The 24,925-nt window shown below is 39.9% G+C and overlaps 1 protein-coding gene across 1 annotated transcript in view; it reads right to left on the reverse strand.

The window, feature by feature from the left end:
* Positions 1-24,925, reverse strand: part of PTH1R (parathyroid hormone 1 receptor) — a 390,306-nt gene that overhangs the window by 179,947 nt on the left and 185,434 nt on the right. Inside the window, exon 2 of the mRNA XM_075588076.1 lies at positions 3,621-3,717. Within this exon, the coding sequence (XP_075444191.1) occupies positions 3,621-3,717 (97 nt within the window). The remainder of the gene's footprint in view (positions 1-3,620; positions 3,718-24,925) is intronic.

The raw sequence follows: 24,925 nt of genomic DNA on the forward strand, positions 1-24,925 counted from the left end.
CTGAAACAGGCTCTGGCACACACCCTTTTGAGCCCTGCCCTCTCTAGCAGTGCACCAATTGTATCTAGTGACTGCCTGGTCACATGACCTTCCCTACAGAACTGTGCATCTTTGGTCCTCTTTCTGCTGCACTGACAGCCAGTTAGTCAACCCCCGAGTCGAATCTTCGTGGACCGACCACAGGAGAAACGGCTCGATCGGAAACTTGGCTAATTACTTATCATGGTGTGGATTGTATTGATGCACATACAGTAGAGGCAACTCTTATTCGAACAAAAACCAGTGGCAATTCCCAAAAAAAAACAGGAAACACCCAGGTACATTCTGAATACATGCCTTAAACTTTCCTTAAACTAGCCCCAGCATTTCTGCATTGATTAATGGCCTATCAGATTAACAGCGGGGGTCCCTGGCAGTCCCATTCAAACTGAATTCGAATGCCAGGGATCCCTGCTGTGTTAATCCTATGGGTCGTTAGTCAATGCAGAAATGCCTTAAACGTGCCTCAAACTAGCCCAGAACATACCAGCACATACCCAGCACATACCCAGCACATAACCAGAATGTAACCCGGCTAGTTTACGGCAAATGTTAGAATAAACGTTGCCTCTACTGTATTAAAGGGATAAAAATAAAAACGGCAGCATGGACTGGTGCTTTAAGTGGAGGCATGAGTTTACTTAACAAACAAATGTTGATGATGAATATTGTATTTTTTTCTAAAGATCATGCAGTGCATTAAAACATGTCCTGAGTTACTAAATAAATGAGAGGTTTTGAGATAAGTGTTTTACAATTTGCAAGTACAGATGCAGCGCTTGGCTGTTAGTCTGAGTAATACTGGAATATGTTGTGCTCTCAGTTTCCATAACATTCCATAACATGCTATGATTAAAAAACAAAAAGCACGTATGAGTACAGTCACGTCTTAGACGGTCCATAAATCGGCCGTACCCCATAGTCACTCAGCATACAATGCTTCCACCGCACCCAGGGATCCTGGGTAATAATATGCAAATGAGCATGCGTCTGTCACTGTTGCTATAACATGCTATGACAACACTGGGACAGTATCCCACACCAGAAAGGCCAGCGAAGCCCATTGCATTTGGAGATCTGAACGCGCAGACCATCTGTACTCCGAACAACGCTCTAATACAGCTGACTAACCATTCACCTGGCAGTGTTGAAAAGGTTTAGCATTTCCCAAGCCAACTGCATGCAACAGACTTGGGAAAGGAAACAGAAAACTTGGCAACCCATTAAACTTTACAGTCTGGGAAATTGGGTAAATTTATTATGACAGTTATGCCATGTTAAATATGCAATTATTATGGAATGAAGTTCATAAAATATCAGCCAATCAATTTGTAGCCAATCACATTGCAGGACTTCTGAAACGATTTCCTCCAGAATACTCTTATTTTGCCACCAAAACAAATTAAATTCCAGAAAAAATATTTAGTAATAAACCGGAAAGCATCTTACAGAAAAGCACGATATGAACCCAAAGCAAAGTAGCTGTAGTTAAAGTGTTTATTGGGTTTGATGGTTTTCTAAAAATAATTTAAAGGGCAAGCATGGATATATATTTCATATCATTTTTAAAGTATTCTTGTATTCTACCCAATGTAAATTAAAACATAAATTGTATTTGTTCCTTTATAATATGCCTGTGCTTTGTCTTATTGCATGGCTGCCCAACTCCAGTCCTCAAGGGCCACCAACAGGTCAGGTTTTAAGGATATCCCGACTTCAGCACAGGTCACTCAATCAGTGGCCATTTTGACTGAGCTACCTGTGCTGAAGCAGGGATGTCCTTAATAGCCGACCTGTTGCAGGTCCTGGACTGGACTAAGCACTGGAGTTTAGAACCACTTGGTTAAGCTATTCAGAATTACATCAGTAAATGAACCGTTACTAAATAAATTTCTCTCTCTCTCTCTCTCTCTCTCTCTCTCTCTCTCTCTCTCTCTCTCTCTCTCTCTCTCTCTCTCTCTCTCTCTCTCTCTCTCTCTCTCTCTCTCTCTCTCTCTCTCTCTCTCTCTCTCTCTCTCTCTCTCTCTCTCATATATATATTTATATATATATATAGTTATGGTGGGTAAAAAAAGTGACAAAAACCCTCCACAGTAAAGCATAAAGCAACTGTAAATATTACTGTATGTTCATTTGCATGTCTTAGACAGGTTTGCAACCCTGTCTTTCCCCATTGTCACCCAGCATACAGCGCTTCCACTGCAGCAAGGGATTCTGGGAAATGACATGCAAATGAGCACTCAGTGCCACCTTTTGTCTCAAGCTCGTATTACACAAGCCAATCCTCAAGCCAATGCATGCTGTTTTAAACACAGCTTTTAGACAGAGGCTGGGATGAGATGCAAAGCCATTAGACCCACTCACATACATGTTTCAACCTTGATGGTTGACAAATCACCAAAAAATCTACTCGCCACCTAGTACCAAACGTGTGCTGCTTGGGCCAATATTTACTCGCCCGGGGGTTAAATCCACTCGCCCGGGGCGAGCAAATGTATAGGTTTGTCGAACACTGTATATATATATATATATTTATTGTGATGCCGTCACTGCCCTCTAAGGGCTAGAATGGGGCAGTTGGCAGTTGTGGGACTTTACAGCTCTCATAGAGTTTAATTAGGGACTAAGCAGTATTAGTCAGTACTTCTGGAAGGAGTTAGGTCTTTTGTTTTTGTTTTGTGTTATGAGTTAACCCTGTATCTGCTTTATACCCTGTAAATAAACCCCTGCTTAGAAAGTACAGTGTTTCCTGCCTTTGATCTGGACAAAAGATCCGATGCTGGGACTGAGACGTCACAATAGGGGGCTTATTTATTAAACTGCAATGATGGCATTTCCATGTTAATAAATAAGCCCCCTAGGCTAATTTGTATGGCATCAATTAACTGGTTATTTCCTGAAACCTTTTTAAGGTAAGATAATTGATCACAGCGAGACATAAAACCGACAATCCCAGCTCCATTCTTTACCAGAGGTCCCTATTAAATAAGATCCGCTACCACCACAACTGGGTCAGAAAAGATCCACTGTACTAACTTGTCCAATGGAACTAATGTGGAAGACTAAAGAATGTACAGCATACTGTAGTATTTATCATGTGGGGCGTTAGAAAATCCAGTATGGCATTCTGTTTGCCCTGCTGCCAGAGTTTACTAAACCTGCATGTTAGATATTGGTCTTTAAATGTCCCAGTGTTCCTCAGCCTATTAACTCCTTGGCTTGAAGCTTTTTACCCGAACATTCTTCATTCATCTGCAGATTGCTTCTACTGAGATCACTGCATAGCTTCAGACTGTTTGCTGCCTTCTACACCCCACAAGCCTAGTTCCCCCCCCCACCCACGTATCCCAGCATTACCTACTATGCTTTCAACCCCAGGTGTTCCCTCCCACCATGCAGCATTCTCTAGCACTGTAGCCCAGCACATCTGCCCATGTCTTTCCTACTGGCAGGAAATCTTGGAGCAATGTATACAACTCAATAGGATCCATGCATACTTTTAGGCAGCAAGCTGGTAATGTGTATAATGGTTGTAACATTTATTCAAGTTGCGTCCATGTTTCAGACACACAAGTACTTACCGTGCACCTTGGGTTTTAGGTGTCTTTCACACTTTGCTTTGGCTTTTAATAAGAGGAATATCTGCTCTTCCTTGGTGATGACATCATCAGCATCCACCTGTTGGGAAGGGATGAAATCGTAAAGATCAGATCGCAAACCAGATGATCCCATGAACCCATAACCATTTTATCATTGACAAGCCAATCAGCAAATTCTAACATCCGTGGATTGGTAAAATCCACCAGCGGATTGTTTCCAATGGCGTTTTTTAATTAATCCACATGGACTGAAACGGGCCCATTCCTTTGGGGGATTTTACACCACGGAACAGATTTAGAATGGAAAGATCTGGAAATTCCATGGAACGGATTTTGAATGGAAAGATCGGGAAATTCCATGGAACGGATTTTGAATGGAAAGATCTGGAAATTCCATGGAACGGATTTTGAATGGAAAGATCGGGAAATTCCATGGAACGGATTTTGAATGGAAAGATCGGGAAATTCCATGGAACGGATTTTGAATGGAAAGATCGGGAAATTCCATGGAACGGATTTTGAATGGAAAGATCGGGAAATTCCATGGAACGGATTTTGAATGGAAAGATCGGGAAATTCCATGGAACGGATTTTGATAGTTTCACCCATCGCTAGGGATAATTCTTTTAAGAAGTGGCCAAGAGGGGGAAAGAAAAAAATGACCAGTGACTACTTCCATATGCCTGGTCTTAGACTCAATGGGCCATGTACTACACATACAGTATTGGTGACATTAAAAAAAATATCTTCAAAAGCAGGGCTCAATTTGGTTAAAAAAAAAAACCACCTTATTAAACCATGAAACAAACAGAAATTAAACCGGAATGCACCTTAAAACTTAAAATTATTTATATATTGTACTACACTGACAAGATGACTTGTCTGCTCATTAAGAAGTAAAAAAACACAGCAAAAAAATATTATCTCCAATTCAATACGACTCTGTTAAGTGAACATGAACCAAGTAATGCGTTGCAATAAGCCCAAATTCCCTAAGTAATTGGGATAACATTCTGCAGGCATTAGATTTGAAGACTGAATGAGCCTGACAGAACAAAACGTCATCCTCCTGTTAGTAATATGCATTTATTTCACTTTGTAATGGTAAATCATGCATTACAGATTAATGCCATCAACATATTCACTTTAACCTGTTTTTTTTTTTTTTTTCTTCTTACACACCACAGTTATTTCCCAGTAATCATAATAAATGTTCAATGTTGAGTTTTTGTTGAAAGAAAGCTGGAAGGTTTACATGAAGCATCTGATTTTACACTTCATTGAAATGGATTATTCCGGTGAGACTTTATACCGCAATTATACGATCAGATATATATCATCTTTACAAGTATTGCTAGTCTACTAACCCTTATATGATAATTACAGTGTCTTCTACAGCTGTCATAACATGTGTAATATACTGTACCTCCTATGTATAATAAATAATAAGAAGCCTATTGATCGATTGTGTTCTCTGATACAGTTACCCTCTGGCTCTCTGATGTTAGCTACGGATCGCTGGTTGAACAGCAGGATCATTTAAAGAATTAGCTTGATTGAACTGATAAATTCGAGCTTGTCTTTCCCTTGAATAATGTGATAGCCGAAGGCATTTTATTCCCTCCCAATGTGAAACTAGGAATATAATGATGTTGTGGCAAAAAAAACGGTGTCTTGATGCATCAGGAAACCATCTAGCACTGAAGCAGCTGAACATTGTTGAGATTTTGAGTGCCTTCAGAGCTCCATAATCCCTGACTGCAGTATTGGAATCTCTGTGCCAAACCCCAGTATTGCAAGGGGTTCTCTACTCCCGTCTTCAAGACATCCACACATGCCAGGTTTTCAGGATATCCCAGCTTCAGCACAGTTGCTCAATCAGTTGAAGACTGCGCCTTTGATTGAGCCACCTGTGCTGAAGCAGAGATATCCTTAAAACTTGACGGTGGCCCCGGAGGACTGGAGTTTCCTTTCCCCCCCTGCACTACACATACCTAATACAGAACATAACAGTAACACGTTTACCCCTTAATTACCTCCATGTCATGCTTAAATCATGTTAACACAACAGAGCCTGTGGTAGCATGCCATGTTACCTAGTATATAACACATTCAATCTAAGAGACTGATCACATTAGCATTGTAAGCTGTCACCGAGATGTCATGCACACTTTCTTAGATTGCTGAATAGAACGGTATCTTCACTGACAGAATGCCACATCTGCTTTTTGAAGCGTATTTTAACGATGTTAAGGATTTTCCCACTGATGCAAATACAATAAACACTATCTGGTTGATAAAAATAAGTGTTGGGGTTCCAGGCATGAAAATGCAGGTTGTCCTGCTGTATGGACTAGCACTGGCCATCTCGATGTAGAACACATTTTGCAAACAATCCAGGGGTTGCGTTCCACTACCTGTGATTTGGACCCAGTCCCAACATGCCTTCTCTGAGGCTGTGCTGATGTTATCGGCCAAAATAGTGCTCTGTGCAGACAGGGATCGTTCCTAAATCGCCGAAAGAACCAGTCAGCAGACCTCTAGTAAAAGAGCCTTCATCAGATCAGGATTGCATGGCTAATTAGAGGCCTTTATCAAATCAAAGTGGTGGCAACTGCAATCTATGACCCATTCCGGTCAGGATTCAGAAGATAGCATAGTAATGAAACAGCTCTCGTTCATGTGTTTAATGATCTCCTGGTGGCAAGAGACAGAGGTGACTGTTTGATCTTAGTACTCCACCTCTCTGCAGCATTTGATACTGTGGTCATGGGATCTTAATGGAGCGCCTGAAGTATTTTTGTAGACCGTTTCATTCCTTGTGTTTGGTCTGTTCTATAACCTTAAATGTTTTCCTCTTTTCCCCTTGTTGTAACTGTAAAGTGCTTAGAGTCCCATTGGGAGGAAAGCGCTATAAAAATAAAGTTATTATTATTAGATATAACAGGGTCAATTAACCTTGTATATTGCATCTTACAATGTATATAGCTATGGAATGTGAAGGCACTGTTGCTTTTATAACAATAGTAACAACAATAAGTATTATTTATACTGTATTCATATTTGATTAATAGAAAAACTGTGAGTTCTTCTATGATTTTTAAACTATTTAAACTGGGCCTTTACACGTGTGCATTAAAGCAAATTATTCTGCACATGATCTACCTACAGTTGAAGGTCATCTATTTACACAGCATGAGGGTCAATGCAGCTGCTTTACTGCAACATACTAGTAACAACAGTAACACGCACTATACATTATATCCTAAATGTTTTAGACCAGGGGTGGCCAACTTCAGTCCTCAAAGGCCACCACCAGGCCAGGTTTTAAGGATATCCCTGCTTCAGCACAGGTGACTGCGCAACTGATTGAGCCACCTGTGCTGAAGCAGGGATATTCTAAAAACCTGACCTGTTTGTGGCCCTTGAAGACTGGAGTTGGCCAGTCCTGTTTTAGATCATTTCACTCTGGAGCCAGACATCATAAAAAGTTATACTGTCCAATCAACACCTATCCAATAATTAAAAGCACTCATTTAATTAGAAATCATCTGGACAACTTTCCTGGAAGTACTCATCCATCTATGACCCTCCTTTAATTCTGGGAACTGTAGCAGATTGAGGGTGCAGTTCCCACGAAAATGATCGACGGTACTTGCATGGGGACTCAATGTGACTTTCTTTACAGCCAATTACCAAGAATAGCTAGTTTTATTTTTTATGTAATTGTCTGGTTGCCCGTGTGCCATTCTTGTCACCACACATTTTGGTGCTGTACGGCCATTTGTAGCGTGGTGGATTCTGATTGGATCGGCACAGGAGGACACTTTTTTTCCGTTCATGTCATTGTGGGCGAATCCGTGGCATGGGATTGTCCCACAAGCGATCACACCACCCACGTGACGCTGTGTGATGTCATGTTGCCAGCCACGCATGCGCGACCGTGCTTCCCGCTCATACGCATGGGCGATTGGCCCTTGCTGCCGCGCATGCGCGATCGTCAAGCGTTCATTGCGCATGCTGCCCCAAAATGTTGCCGTCTAGGCCTATCGGGCCTAATGGGAAATCTGCCAGTGCCATTTATACTGTAAATCAGTCAGCAGAGAAGAACAGACAACCTTACCGTAGAGCAGGCCTGCACAACTGCAGTCCTGAAGGGCCGCAAACAGGCCAGATTTTCAGGAAATCCCTACTTCAGCACAGCTGGCTCAATTAGTGGCTCAGTCATACTGAGCCACTAATTGAGCCAGCTGTGCTGAAGTAGGGATATTTTGAAAATCTGGCCTGTTTGCGGCCCTCGAGGACTGGAGTTGTGCCGGCCTGCCGTAGAGTGCAGCAGAAACATTGTAAACAATAAAGATTTAGTGGGAACTTCACCTTTTAATGGGGTTGAAATGAGGTATTAGAAGCCTCTCAAAAATCAGGATACTTTTATTTTTATTTATTTGAACATCGAACATTTCCCAACATGGACTTTGAATGGTGAGTTATTTTTTGGTCTACAGTGCCTCGGTTATAAGATAATAAGGCCCAGCTCCACAATGGAGTTAACCTAACTTCATGTCACGTTAAGACTAATGGTGTATCTTCATAACGTTAAGTCATTTTGTCTCCCGTAAAGAGCATAGCGTTAACTAGAACGGATGTTAATGACAGTGACATGCAAATGCTGCATTATAATAAAATCACATATCCACAAAGGTTCATTAAGGTTAACATTGGGAATTAGCGCTATGTTTTGCCAAAATTCGAATTTGCGGTGAAAATAGCGTTTTTATGCATTTTCTACTTTTATGAGGGAAGCGCGTATTCCTATTATGTCACATGTATTTCTGCTGCAAAGCGCTATGTACATGGATGGCGCTATATAAAGATATATATATATATATATATATCTATATATATCTATATATATCTATATATATCTATATATATCTATATATATCTATATATATCTATATATATCTATATATATCTATATATATCTATAAAGATATATACTGTATATACTTATTACATGTATGCTTATGAGCTGTAGCTCGGATTTGACTGACCACAGCATAAGAATAAACTTAGATTACAGAATATAGTAAGACACAAAACACGGCACACCACATACTGTAATACAGAGTGACTAAATGATAAAGGAAACTAATGCTTAGGCAGCCAAACAGTCGAAGCGAAACACCACAAACAATCCTCAAGAACAATAATGGTGCTCTTAAGAGTTGACAGTAACCAGTCAAGCATCTTCAAAACGAAGCACACATTCATCCAGGTCTCAGTGGAAAACCAATATGTTTATTGATCATTTATCTGCTTCGGAATTCTATTCTACAGACCAAGATACTGTCCTGGCCAAGGAAGACTTTATTAATGGTCCACTAAATGTCTTCAGTTTTCTGGCATACTGAGCATAGTGGGAGCTTGTCTTTATAATTGTGTAATAAAAGGTCCTTAGACTTCAGCACAAATTAAGTTTACCAGACACACACATACGAAAGTTGTAATGTTTTGGTGCTTTTGTTCTCAAGAAATAAAAAAATGAACTCAAGCAATTAATATACAATTTAAAGAAAATTGTTTTCATGAGAGATGTATCAATTCCCCGGTTGTTTGATACCTTTTTCAACAACAGAGGAGTTGATACATCGTCTATATATTTTTATTGGACTAATACAGTTGTAACATTAACTGCTGTAGCTTTTTGTTGGTGGAAGCACTCAAGTAATCTGCTCTCCCCATCAATTAAATGGACTATGTATTGCTTCTTTGTGCTGTAGTGCTGACATTGTTACAGTACACAAACAGAGCAAACATTATTCCATTTGACTGATGAAGAAGTGATTGTTGATAGCTTGTAAAAGATTTCATGTCATTGAAATGTCAAGGGCTGAATTCAGCACTTGAAGTTGTATGTTAATCTGCTACAGTATATATTTATCCCCATAATAAAAACTAGGGAGACAACATCCACTTTGCTCATACAGAAAAGCCCTATTTGTTGTTGTTGTGTGCAGACGCTTAGTATTAGAGTTTATTTGCTTCTCTCTTTACGTTTAATTGCTATGTACAGTATATGTTATTTCCAGTATTGGGTAGAGATGGGCGGAACTGTCAGAATCCGTTTCGTGGAATTTCCAGAGCTCTCCATTCACAATCCGTTTCGCGGTATAAAATCTGTCTATGGATTGTTCCAGTTTCAATCCATGTGGATTAATAAAAAAAAAAAAAACGCCATTGGATACAGTCTGCTGGTGGATTTTACCAATCAGACTTGCGGATTCCGCAATCCGCTGGTAGATTTTAAGAATCAAATTAGCGGATTCAGCCATCCGCGGATTGGATTCTTAAAATCCACCAGCGGATTGCAGATTCCATGGATTGGATTGTCAAAACATAAAAAATCCGAAAAAAATAAAATCGCCCTTTTTGAGATTGATTCGCGGATAACCGCGAACCAAAGAAACCGGCCAATCCGTAGAGGATCCAAATCCACCAAATAAATTCGTCCATGTCTAGTATTGGGTTACCACATGGGTGGTTGATTAGTACCTGAGATAGGATGGATTAATTAATTAGTAATTATTGTTCTTTTACTACTTTAGGTAAGTGCACGATAAATGATAGTTGCCACACTCTTGACCATTCATTGAATCTACTTTAATCATCAGTCATTGCTTGGGTTTTAATATTGAGTGTCCAACCCTCATCCTACATTCAACTAAACTATATCCAAATAGTGAGCTGCAAGGCACAGGTTGAAAGTCAGGACATACTGTAGTGGGAGCAGCGCAAATGAAAACGGCACTATGTCATTGAAACAGAGAAACACACATAATTTATGAAGAATAAACAAAAAACAACAAGGATAAAACAAGATCAGTTGCTAAAACGGCAACACTATTTTAATGTAATTAATGGTGTGGTGTCTTCACGTTCCAAGTTGGATCGTTGGATTCACAATTGATAAATTGAAGATGGGGCGCTGCCAAAAATCCAGCTTGCTTAGCAAAGGCTCTGATTATGTGTCTTTCCTTTATGTGCCTTGATAATTTGTTCCAGATTAACCAAAGATAACAGTCACAGAATGCCTTAGAAAAGGTTACACAGGCTATTAGTGTATGGATATCATTAACTTTCCCAAGTTGAGGAAACCCCCACAAAGTTATATCCGATTTTCCAGGCAATTTGCAAGACTATACAGAAATAACTGGAAGACTCCAGACTTTTGGGAGATGATATTACCTTTGAATAACTCAAAGACCTGGCAAAGTAATTTTTTAAAACTTTTAAAAAATATATATTTTTTAAGACAGATGTAAACAAATGAATTTGAAATAAAGCAGCATATTAATTTATGTTGTACAAAATCCTAAAATTGCTGGGATTTTTAATCATGTCCCCAAAACACATACATCATTAGAAAAAAAGGAGTGTAGGGAGGCCTACAACTTCAGAAAATAAATGATCGTACCTCCAATTTGTCACTTTATATTGATTATTTTCTTTAAAAATATGTGACTACCTTCAAATCATTCCTGAGAGATTTTTTTTGATGCGCAAATCGACATCCAGCCGAGCAGGAGAAAACTAACGGAAAGGCTTCACCAGGTGGTTTGCAAGTCTGACTGACTACAAGTACAGATTATCATCTTTCCGGTGGACATTATCCATGGACTGCGGTGATTATTCAACTTGGCGGTGATATTTATTCATAATCGTGCATTTATATTTGAAATCTTGTGAGTGCGATTCTTATCCCTCTCCCTCTCCCCCCCCCCCAATAAATTGTTACTATTTTACGCTATGGGGCGTGCGCTCTCTCCTCTTTTCTTTTCTACAGGTTCCACTGGATGTGGTTCATCTGTTTCAGAGCAGCCTGAAGTTCCCCTTCTATTGGATTTTATTCTATATATCCTTTGGACTTTTTATTGGGACTGGTTTTATATTTTTCAATTATTACAATTTATTTTGTTACATTAATGTGTTATATTTCTATTGTTTCCTTCATTGGTTGTTTGAACTAGTCATTTTGTGATAAGTATTTATTTGCACATTTAGGGTTTGTTTGTTTTATATATATATATATATATATATATATATATATATATATATATATATATATATATAAAACAAACAAAAAAGTAGCGCCAATAAGTAGTGATACTGTGCTATAATGTGAATATTTACAATTATATAATATCTATTTATTTGCATTTTCATATTTGCAAAATTTTATTTATTTATCTATTTATTTGCACATTTATACATATTTTTGTGATTATCACTTTATTTCACATCATATATATATATATATATATATATATATTTGTTTAATATATATATATATATTAAACAAACAAAAAAGTAGCGCCAATAAGTAGTGATACTGTGCTATAATGTGAATATTTAAAATTATATAATATCTATAATATATATATATATATGATGTGAAATAAAGTGATAATCACAAAAATTATATACAGTTAGGTATATATATACAGTCAGGTCCGGAAATAATTGGACACTGATACAAGTTTTTTTATTTCGGAAGTGTACCAAAATAAATTCAAGTTACAGTTAAATAATGTATATGGGCTTAAAGTGCATTCTATCAACTTTAATTTGAGGATATTCACATCCAAATTGGAGGAAGGGTTTAGGAATTACATCTCTTTAATATGTAGCCCTCTATTTTTCAAGGGACCAAAAGTAATTGGACAATTGACTCAAAAGCTGTTTCATGGACAGGTGTGGGCTATTCCTTCATTATTTCATCATCAATTAAGCAGGTAAAAGGTCTGGAGTTGATTCCAGGTGTGGCATTCGCATTTAGAAGCTGTTGCTGTGAACCCACAACATGTGGTCAAAGGAGCTCTCAATGCAAGTGAAACAGGGAATCCTTAGACTGCAAAAAAATAAATAAATAAATCCATCAGGGAGATAGCAGGAACATTAGGAGTGGCTAAATCAACAGTTTGGTACATTCTGAGAAAAAAACAATGCACTGGTGAGCTCTGCAACACAAAAAGGCCTGGACGTCCACGGAAGACAACAGTGGTGGATGATCGTAGGATCCTTTCCATGGTAAAGAATAACATTCTCCAGGAGGTAAGCATATCATTATCCAACTCTACCATAAAGAGAAGACTTCACGAGTGCAAATACAGAGGGTTCACCACAATGTGCAAACCATTCATAAGCCTCAAGAATAGAAAGGCCAAATTAGACTTTGCCAAACAATATCTAATAAAGCCAGCCCAGTTCTGGAACAGCATTCTTTGGACAGATGAAACTAAGATCAACCTGTACCAGAATGTTGGGAAGAAAAAAGTATGGAGAAGGCTTGGAACAGCTCATGATCCAATGCATACCACATCATCTGTAAAACACGGTGGAAGTAGTGTGATGGCATGGGCATGCATGGCTTACAATGCCACTGGGTCACTAGTGTTTACTGATGATGTGACAGAAGACAGAAGCAGCCGTATGAATTCTGAAGTGTATAGGGATATATTGTCTGCTCAGATTTAGCCAAATTCAGCGAAGTTGATGGCACTTCACTTTACAGATGGACAATGACCCAAAACATACTGCAAAAGCAACCCAGGAGTTTTTTAAGGCAAAGAAGTGGAATATTCTGCAATGGTCGAGTCAATCACCTGATCTCCACCCGATCGAGCATGCATTTCACTTGCTGAAGACAAAACTTAAGGCAGAAAGACCCACGAACAAACAACAACTGAAGACAGCTGCAGTAAAGGCCTGGCAAAGCATCACAAAGGAGGAAACCCAGCGTTTGGTGATGTCCATGCGTTCCAGACTTCAAGCAGTCATTGCCTGCAAAGGATTCTCGACAAAGTATTAAAAATGAACATTTTATTTATGAATGTGTTAATTTGTCCAATTACATTTGAGCCCCTGAAATAAGGGGACTGTGTATGAAAATGGTTGCAATTCCTAAACGTTTCATACAATATTTTTGTTAAACCCCTTGAATTAAAGCTCAAAGTCTGCACTTCTGTTGCATCTCGGTTGTTTCATTTCAAATCCATTGTGGTGGCGTACAGAGCCACAATTATGAAAATTGTGTCAGTGTCCAATTATTTCCGGACCTAACTGTATATAGCCCCTCAAACCTCCCTCTACAGTATAGTTCTAAAGGACAGCTTGTGAGGAAGTGTGGGGTGTGACTCATATAAATATACTTTATACTGTATACTGTAGTTATTAGCATATCTCCCAGGGTGCCTCAGGTGTGCTCTTTTTCCAGTACAGGCATCTCTCTGTAATTTACTCCATATCTCCCTCCCCGTCATTCAAACCCACTCTGATTTTTTTGTTTCCAATCCACAGATGGATTTTTGTGCACCGATCGGATTTAGTTAAAACAATCCACGGAAATCGAGGGATCGGATCCAGACAGGTTCGCCCATCTCTACTCATGTAATGTGTATATATAGATATAGATATCTATATCTATATATATATATATATATACTAGCTGCAGAATACTTTGGTGCGTTCTAAATAAATCAATATTAATAATGGTAATATACAACATTAACTCATTTGACAACTATTATTCATCACATATATATGTGTGTACTATATTATTTTATTGTGTAGATATTTTGCACAATATTATATATTATTGGACCAGCACAATCCTAACCTTGACATTACAGAATAAGGTGTTATGTCAACCAAGATGATAAAACCCTCCTAATGTTCCGGCAAAGAATATCACAAAGTGCTAAAGCTCTATTCATTGAATGCTGACTCTTATTATGGTTATTGATTACTAATTGTCTAAGAGGAGGCTTTTTGTTTCATATAAAGGTCCACGCAAACGAAATATCGACTCACTGTTGTTCTGTTCATGTAATTGTAGAAACGTCTTGGCATGGATCATTTGCAGCAACTACTTAAGGCAAAGCAATTACCTCAAGCAGCACATATCCATGAGGCAGCAGTGTATATGAGGCATACATCTTCAAATAGTAATAGTATTAGTTTCTGTAATCCTTCAAATAAAGTATTGAAAAGAAACTCGAGAGTTATTTTTCAGAATGAAGTTCACTGTGATCTCCTCTATTAAAACCAAATCAATTCGAGACAAGATTGCACATTCTAGCTGCGTCCATAGGACTGCAGCCGTGCGGAGGCGCGCGGAGGCTGAGGGAAAGCGGGTGCTTTCCCTGGCCTTGGTCCGCGCGCCATCCGGGGGGCGTGTCGGGGGTGGGCGGGGGGGCGTGTCGGGGGTGGGCGGGGGGGCTGTGACATCACGGAGCTGGTTCGCCCTCATTGGGCGAACCGCTCACGTGACCGGCGTGCGCGAGCCCCTGCTAAAGCCGCTCTCATTACGGCTGCAGGGGCTCACTGAGAAGCGTCAGCCTTAGATTAAATGATGTGCTGCAGCTGGAGAAAGATCCAATAGCCCTTAAAGTAACAGTCTTACTTATTTTTATATTGTGAAAAATTAATAGGAATTGCTTTTTGCTGGAACATTGGGAACAAGTCTATCAACTACTTACGTTTATCTGTTTGACTAATGGTGGCAGCATAATTACTTTGTTAACGAAAGAACCAAACTAAGCTAACAATGTTAATGACTATATTGTATTTTTTAGTGACAAGATTATTTGCTAAACATCGGAAAAAAAACATTTGTTTACTGTGGAAATGTTAAAAGTTTAAAAATACTAATACTTATATATGTCCTGAGATCCCCTTTGTCCAAGGCTGTACTGGTTTCTTAATTATAATTATATTGAAATATGTATTTAATTCAGTGAGGATATATACTGTAGATCTACATGACATCAAATAACTTAAAATGGTGGGGTTAACTTGCCTGGGGTTACTTAATGTTAGTATACTGTAGTACTTGAACCTTAGTCTCTGCAATGTGATAACCGCAAGACTGATCCTGATCTCTGCAATAATTTGAATCATTTACTGTCTGTTACTTTCTTGGCAGGCCTTCAATATCTGGGCTTATTCCCACTCTAAAGGTTGTGATCTTACATGTCTAAATGAAAAAATGATTCCGCTGCCTGACAGCCTAATGCAATTTGTGTTCCGTGTCAGACTAAAGAGCTTGTTATATGAAACTGCCTGGTATAATGGATTCTACTTTTAATCATTTGTAGCACTTCAGGATTCTTACAATGTTTATATCAACAGTGTCTCTTACTTTCCAATAGGTTACTGTGTTCTTATGTTATCTGGAGGAAAGAAAACATGTCTACAGTAAATTCATTACAAAATAAAGCTGTCACATTTTAATCTGGTCTGTAACTGTTCCATACGCCTATAATATATATTCTCTTTATCTGTTCATGTAATCTCTTTAAATATAGTGTGTAACACTGTTCATTTAATGTAACCATGTATTGTCATCATAACTCTGTGCCCAGGACATACTTGAAAACCAGAGGTAATGCTCATTGCATTACTTCCTGGTAACACATTTTATAGATTAATAATATCCTGCTTTGAAATTAGCTAACAACAGAATATTTTGTCACCTATAGTATGGAAACTCTTATTACACCATTGTAAAAAGTTATTAGACTCTTTGGATTTCAAATGAAATAAAAATGTATTTATAGAATAACAAAATATCAGGCACTATACACAAATGAGACAGCACTTCTAAATAGGAAATTGTGTGTGCGTGTATGTGTGTGTGTGTGTGTGTGTTTCACTGTTGCACGGGGGGGGGGGGTGAGGGAGAGGGGAGGACCACTCCAAGAGGTCCAAATACAAAATAGCTGTGTACAAATAAACCTGGCACTCAAAATGAAGACAGTATTTGCTTGTGTGAGCTACACAAGTTTGACGTGAAGACCGCCGAGTTTTTCAGAGTTTAGTGATTACTTTTGGATGCTCAGCACAGCAGCAGTTACGATTCTATTCCCTGTTGTATTGAGATGGAAAGTCTTACACATGAGTGCATATCATTTTTCATTTAACTATCAATACATTGTGTGCAGAATACTGGTATTCTCTTCATTTGCTCGGGTTATTTGTACCGTACCTAACTGTAGCCCTGGTAAGAAATGGGGCTATAGTTCTATCCTCCTCCTGGTATAATCCCTGGTAAGGGCAGGTTGCCAGGAGTTATCATGGGTTTCCCCCACTTCAAGCACTTGCCCTGAGTGGTGGAGGTAGGTCACCTGACCCTGTGTCAAAGCAAGAGACACAGGGGCGGTGCCTGCTGATATTATAAAGAGCAGTGCATTTCCTATTTAGTGTGTGTTCTGCCTGTGTCAGTTCAGAGTTAGTGTGTTAGTGAGGAGATGGATGATTAGCTCCTGAGTAGAGCTGATATAGCTATAGTTAGTGAGGTGGACCAAATACCTCTCACTTTGCTTAGGGGGTGAGGGAAGAGCTAGCCCCACTCTGAATGCCCTTTGGTCCAGAGTTGCGGCAGGGACATCACAAGGGAGAACAGTTAGTGGACTGTGCATCAACTGTACCTGTCGGCTGCTGCTGCTGCTACCCAAGAGAATAAAGAGACTGCTGCTTTTAAAGATAATCCTTGTGTGAGACTGGAATCTCTCAATCCCTGGGAAGGGGATTTCTGTGGTAGGGATTCCACCCCGCATCCCTGGGGCTTACTACAGATGGAGGCGCAGCACCATTGAATGAGAACGAAGGCATTCACCCCAGAAACCTGTTCCTGTTGTCCCCCATGTCATCGCGGGAGACACAGGCCCTCCTGTTGCCAGCAGGTATGCACCACACAGAGACATCTAGCCAGACCCCAGAACACCTTAGGGGACCTGATCTGCGATTAGGGGGGGAAGCATGGGCTATATAACTATCAGACACGTGAGTGTTCAGGGAAAAACACGTATTGTATTTATAATGTCTTTCTCATCATGTATGTATTTCTTTTTTTACATAGTGCTATCCGCGTACATTGTGCGTTAAAGCAGTAACACACGCGACATAATAGGAATAAGCGCTTCATACGTATAAGTAGTCATTAGGAAAAGGCATCCTTGCCCCGAAGAGCTTACACTCTTTGTAATCCATTCTGCTCCTGGCTGTACTATACTGTATATACTGTGTTTAATACAAACAGTTTTAAAGATGTTAGTCTCCAAGAACCAAATCAGCGAGAGGTGGATGTTCTGGACCAGCGGTGCGCAAACTGGGAGGCACGCCCCCCAGGGGGAGGGAGAATTTCTAGGGGGGGCGCGGCGGTTACAGAGGCCCAGCACTATTCCCCATTGCACTTAAATTAAATGCCGGGGGAGGCGGGAGGCCTCTGTAACTCACTTACCTGCTCTGCTGCCAGCCGGGCAACACAGCGTCAAATGATGCTGCGGGGTCATGTGACGTCACGCGTCGCCATGGCAATGCACATCAAATGACACGTGGGGTCACGTTACGTCACATGACCCGCGACATCATTTGACGCCGAGCCATTGGGAGAAGGGGGGGCGCGAATGTTCATTTATGTAACTGTATTTGTAACTATGGATTATTTGTCTTCATAACTCTGTGCCCAGGACATACTTGGAAACGAGAGGTAACTCTCAATGTATTACTGCATGGTAAAATTTTATAAATAAAAATAAATAAGTATCCAATGGCGTCTTTGGATTAATCTGCGCGGATTGAAACTGTAACAATCCGACGGCGGATTTGACACAGCGGAACGGATTTTGCATGGAAAACTCGAGAAACTCAGCAAAACCGATTTGGACAGATTCTCCCATCTCTACCTATTATTTCTCCCTTCTCCAGGTACATGAGAGAAGAATAAAGCTTCCCGAATGATAGTTGCAGACAGTGAAGTTCTCGTGTCTTAGCCCAACTTTGTATATTATTAATACTCACTAAAAAAAAACAGGGCAAAGTAGTGTACCAACGCTAACACCACCCTAACTCCTGTTACTAGTTTTAAATACCTGGGCATATGGTTTTACTCCCACTTAACATTCGGGACGCACATTGATACCCTGACATCCAAAACCTATGCCAAACTAGGTGTACTTTAGAGGAACAAATACTCCCTAAGTCTCCTGGTCAGAAAGCGCATCGCACAGCAGATGCTAATGCCAATTATCAACTATGGAGACATAGTTTACAGCTCGGCACCCCAAACTCACCTTAGCAAACATGACACCCTCTACAACTCAATATGCCGTTTTGTTCTCCAATGCAACTACAACACACATCACTGCGAAATGCTCAAAGAACTAGATTGGTCATCACTTGAGTCTAGGCGCAAAGTTCACCTTTCCTGTCTTTCCTTCAAATACTTTCTGGGCAAGCTAACCATCTATCTGAACAAGCTCCTCACCCCTACCACATGCAGCACCTATCATCTGAGATCTGACTCCAAAAGACTGTTCATGGTCCCAAGGCTCAACAAAGTATCCGGCTGCTCCTCCTTCTCTTACCGTGCACCCCAAAACTGGAACAACCTACCAGAGACTCTCACATCCACCACCAGCTTAAGTTCTTTCAAAACCAAAGCTTTCTCACATTAATCTGGTCTGTAACTGTTACATACACCCATAATATATATTATCTTTAAGTATGCATGCAATTTCTTGTATGTAATGTATACACTGTTCACTTATGTAACTGTATTTGTAACCATGTATTATTTGTCATTTTAACACTGTGCCCAGGACATGAGTGAAAAGGAGAGGTAACTATCAATGTATTACTTCCTGGTAAAATACTTTATAAATAAATACAAGTGTTACCTACAGCAAAAGGCATCCACCTAATTGTGAGGACAGTGTTATATTTGCCTGGCTCTGACAATATGTCTGAGGCGCCAGAAGCTTTTCACAGGTAATAAATCCATTAACAACGTGGTGTCAGTCATGTGTACGCTTTGTAGTGCTATCTGAAGTCTTAGCCAAGTATGAAGAGTTTTATTTACTACTCTACAAAAAACAGCCCCGGGCTGCTTATAAGTATGCATGCATTAGTCATGGAATCATTGCTATTTGATTCAATGTTATTTTATCTGGTGCATCATTGCAGTAGGCTATGAGTGGGCAACTCCAGTCCTCAAGGGCCACCAACTGGTAAGCATTTTAGCATATCCCTGCTTCAGCACAGGTGGCTCAGTCAAAGGAAATAAATAGAGAGAAGGTGGGGAAGTGAGAAAGAGAGGGGGGGTGAGCTTAATGCTAATATCTAGCATACAGCTCTATTACAATGTTTAATTGGCATATTTTGAAAATAAATGATATGTACGGCCTGAATGAAATCTAATCAGGACCCTCATACGAAATTCGTTTGACACCCCTGCCTTAATGGGATCAGCTGTGCTTCTGGACAATGCTCCACCGGGAGGTACAATCCGTCCCACAATGAGCTGCCACTTTACCTTCTTGTTTCAGCCTTGCACCTTATTCCCTCTAGACCAGGCCTGCACAACTCCAGTCTTTGAGGGCCACAAACAGGCCAGGTTTTCAGAATATCCCTACTTCAGGACAGCTGGCTCAATTAGTGGCGCAGTATGACTGAGCCACTAATTAAGCCAGCTGTCCTGAAGTACAGTAGGGATATCCTGGAAACCTGGCCTGTTTGCGGCCCTCGAGGACTGGAGTTGTGCAGGCCTGCTCTAGACTGTAAGCTCTCATTACCTCCTGTATCTGTTTGTGCATTGACGTCACTGCGCCCTCTGTACCGCGCTGCGGGACACGTTGGAGATTTACAAATAAACAACAATAATAATCACAATATTGTGCTGCTTTATGTGTTGGAACCATACCATAAAATGAAAATAATAATGAAAAGTTTTACAAAAATGAAATAAGTAACGTTTCTGGTTTTAATTTACAAATGAAAACTAAATAGTATAATATTTGATTATATTTGTCTCTAGGTGGTTCATTGAAACAATTTGAACAAATTGCTATCTCTTGAGGGCAATTGAGCAGATTAAAAGCATCCAGTGAAAAGAGATGATAGATGACATGTATCATTGTGGAATCTAACAAGACAACATCTGCTGTTAGTTTGAAGGGCTTCAGCTTAACTTCATTTAATTCCCTCTGCCAACGTTTGGGTAGAAGAATCCGGGAACATCTCAGTGCAAATGCAAACTGTTAGGAATACGGCCAGGCTGAGGAAAGCTAGATAGTGATTCTATCCAGAGCCTGTAAAATAACCTTCGTTTGGCTTTCCTTCCCCAGAAAAGCACATGGGGTAATTATGATAATGTTTTCTGGTATTTCCATTTCATTGGCTGATCTCCCAGCCACTAAAGTAAACCCCAAACTCTCTAAGGAGACTCCGTATTCATCCTTGTTTATGGGACTCATTTTCAGAAATAACACTATACTTTTTGTGAAACTTCCTTGGCCGCTTTTCAAGACATAGTGAAAAGCAAACAGTGTCACAGTAGCATTTCAACGTTGAGTTGGTTCGGCACCAATACAACGGCTGAAGTCAAAGATTAATGGCTTTGTGCATTGAACCTCGTTCTCGAGGGACATCAAGCGCAGCTAATTATGTGCCTGGACCATTTCAATTAAGCCAGGAATCTGGTGATTAGAACTGCAGATGGCCAGTCTGAGCTTGTAATAGAGGGCACAGCACTGTTTCCAAAGTGTGCACTGCAAGCCTCTTGGATACTCAGCAACAACATGGTGCTTGGTATCAAACGAGAGCCCCATTCTTTCATAAACTTACACATTCACATGGCCTATCACTGCAGCAAATACACTTTCAATATAGACCTGGATTTTGGCTCTACAAACAATATATTAGAAAGAAGAGAAACCATGTATAACTCAAAACTGCTACTGCAAACGTGTTTTTAAAAAAAATATAATAATAGTTAGGTAATATATATATACCATAATACTGCGTTAAGCTGTCTTCTTCTGGGAGTCAGAAGAAGACAGTTTCCTGTCGAAACGCGTTGGAGTGGGAGTCTTGCTGAGGGGGGCCCCTACCTTTTTCCATCTGACATGGAGTTTTGACCTACCTTTGTGACAGCTACCTACTGAGCGGTGACGTATTTAGCATTCTGTTACCTCTATCACTTGTGTACCCATAACATGTAACCATTGCATCAAATTATATGGCATAATATTTTTACATGTGGTCACAAGATCTCAGTGCAGGTTGATTGTCACGCAGGTGTGCTTAGACAAAGCCACCTGTACCCTGTATATGTCTTGCTTTGGATCTTTATTTAGACCCTTGCCTCCAGGTCCATAATGTCTAGGTAGTGTTGAGCCCCACTCTCCTTTTATATTTCATCCCCTGTTTTAATCACTTTAATAAAATTCTTTTTGTTACACTTTCATTTATGTCCGTGTGCTATTTAAAGGTTGCTTTCCCCTTGTTGTTTTCATATATATATATACAGTGGTCGACAAATCACCAAAAAATCTACTCGCCACACAAGAAAATCTACTCGCCACCTAGTACCAAACGTGTGCTGCTTGGGCCAATAGGAACTCGCCACTATGTTAGATCCACTCGCCCGGGGCGAGCAAATGTATAGGTTTGTCGAACACTGTATATATATATATATATATATATATATATATATATATCAGACAGAGGCCAGCGGATTTCAGCCCTGAGATCAGAATTCATAAACCGTGGATATAACCACAGAATTGTAGACCAGCAAATCCACAAAGCCACCAGAATACCAAGAAGTGATCTCCTTGAATACAGACAGAAAGAGACAAGCGACAGTGTACCTTTGATGGTCACATATAACCCACACCTAGAAGCCCTACGCCTGAGCACCAGGGAACTACAACCCACTCTCCAGGAAGATACAAGACTGCAACAGGTCTTCCCTGAAACATCCTTATTATCATACAGACAACCTCATAATCTCAAGAAAATGATGGTGAGGAGTAAAGTATTCAACAGTACAACTGAATGCGGAACAAGACCATGCCAGGACGCAAGATGCAAATCCTGCGCAATGCTCCACACAGCGGGCACAATGCAAATGCCACACAGGAATCTGGAGTACAAAATCAGAGGAAGGTTCACCTGTTCCTCCAGCAATGTCGTGTACCTCATCATGTGCATGAAATGCCCAGAGGGCTGCTACTACATAGGTAAGACGGGACAAGGGCTAAACAAGAGAATGAATCTGCCTCGCCACAGCATCACACGCAGAACAAGAGACAGTCCTGTCGGCGAAAATTTCTCTGACTTTGGCCATAAGATGAACGATCTGAAGGTGGCCATACTCAAAGGTAATCTTAGAACACCGAAAGAGAGATGTTTGCATGAATACAAATTTAAGCAGCTGTTCGGGGCACTTAGCAGTGGCCTAAACCGAGACCGTAGCTTCATGAGTCACTACCCTGACACAAGAGAACTCTCTTCCACGAGTTCTAAAGGCCATGTGTATACATACTGCGCTATATGAATGCACACACAGCTGTCTCTTACACATACATATGTACAGTGTATTCTATCCCAGTATATACCAATAGGGACCACATAGTATCTACACACATTAATAGTAATTCAACACCCTCTTACATTTTTACACCTACCCACACAATTGATATACACTTCCACACACACCTTTTGTAAAGCACGGTATACACTGTGGGCACTTTATAAATGTATATTTACACACATACAGACACATACATACACACACACACACACACACACTCTTACATCACTAACATTCAGGGACCATTTAACACCTTAAGTCATAAATCGCAGGGGGGAGGGATAAGCTTCAGTCACAGATAAAGTGCATCTTCGAATGTAAGTAAAACCTTTTTTGCTTTATCCATTGTAACACCGCCGGCAGAAGAGATCAGTATATCTCGAAATCTCGCACAAATAAAAGCATTTTGTTAGCCACAGAACGGCATTGTCTATTCGTTTTTGAATATATAAATATATATATATATATATATTATATATATATACTATTATTATTATTATTTATATATATACAGTGTATGTGTGTGTGTGCGTGTGTGTATATATATATATATATATATTTCAATACATTAGCAAATATTTGAGGAGATTTTTTGGATATTTGTGGAAAACCACCAACTGTGAATTTCTTTCCTTAGAGGGCTCGTCTAAACCCTAACATTTACATATATTTACATATATTTTGCCATTTTTTTTTTTAATGTATTTCTTTTTTTGAAAGAAATCAAAGGGAGTTTGTATTTGAAAACTAAAAGGACAATACATACTAGTAAATTATCCTCCAGAAGGTCTACAAAAGCCCCAAGCTGTAAGTACTGTACAATTCAAGTACACAATTCTAGCTCTTTTGTGTCTTTTAAGAATGAAGTAGTTAGTCTGTCCCCACTTATCAGAAATACTCTTCACATTGAGTAATTGGTTGAGCACTGATAAGATGTTGAGATATCCGAGGTGGCCATGACAGAGATTTCAATAAAACTGTTGCCTCCTATTTTCTCACCTCTTTCTAAGCCCTTTCTCTGTACATTTCTGTGGCTATCTCGCGGGGATTAAATTCATTTTACTGGAACATTTTTTGTGGGCAGCAAAACCATTTGCACAAAAAACTGGACATTTTACATGCAATTTATTATGTATGAACTAGTCGTGTTAATGCTTTCCTTAGTTCCCTCATGTACCTAAAAGGAACTTTTCAGTAACACTGAATCAAGAATTCCCTGACGCAGAAATGACACGGAGCAGCCATTTACACCTAAAACAAGCAGTGATCGTGGCAGATATGGTACAGTGTGTAATCTTCCCTATTCATCAGTGTATTGGCAAGAGTGGTTTTATGATAAACTCTGTTAAAGAAGCAATCCATTCCTTTTTTTTCCTCTTTCATTTTTTTTCCCATACAGGATGGAAGCAGGGTGTCCCCGGGGCTGAACCCCGTTAATTTCAGCTTCTGGGACCCCCTGCTTCCGGAGGTTCTTATTTCCATGGTGGATGCCAGCAGCCAGTCCTGGGTTCCCATTTTGGCTGATTTTCAAAGCTCCCCCGCTCTACGTGAGCCAATAGGAAGCCGTGGGCAATATTTTTTGGCAAACACTGGTGCACCAGGCAAAATGGGACATTTTCCCGCCTCTGTAAAAAAATTCGCAAATTGGAAACATTCACAAAGTGGGAAAATGTGCACAGCAACTTTCAAGACATACGCACATCTCTTCTAACACAAGGAGAACTTGGTGGCCTGCTAAATTCATCTAATAGTTAGACACAACTACAATTACTGTGTACAAGGAGAAAACCCTGAACCACCATTATGGCATGTGGGTATAACCACAGGGGAAGGCAACCTGCGACTCTTG

Source organism: Ascaphus truei, chromosome 2 (assembly GCF_040206685.1).
Source record: "Ascaphus truei isolate aAscTru1 chromosome 2, aAscTru1.hap1, whole genome shotgun sequence".
In the NCBI taxonomy this organism is placed as follows: domain Eukaryota; kingdom Metazoa; phylum Chordata; class Amphibia; order Anura; family Ascaphidae; genus Ascaphus; species Ascaphus truei.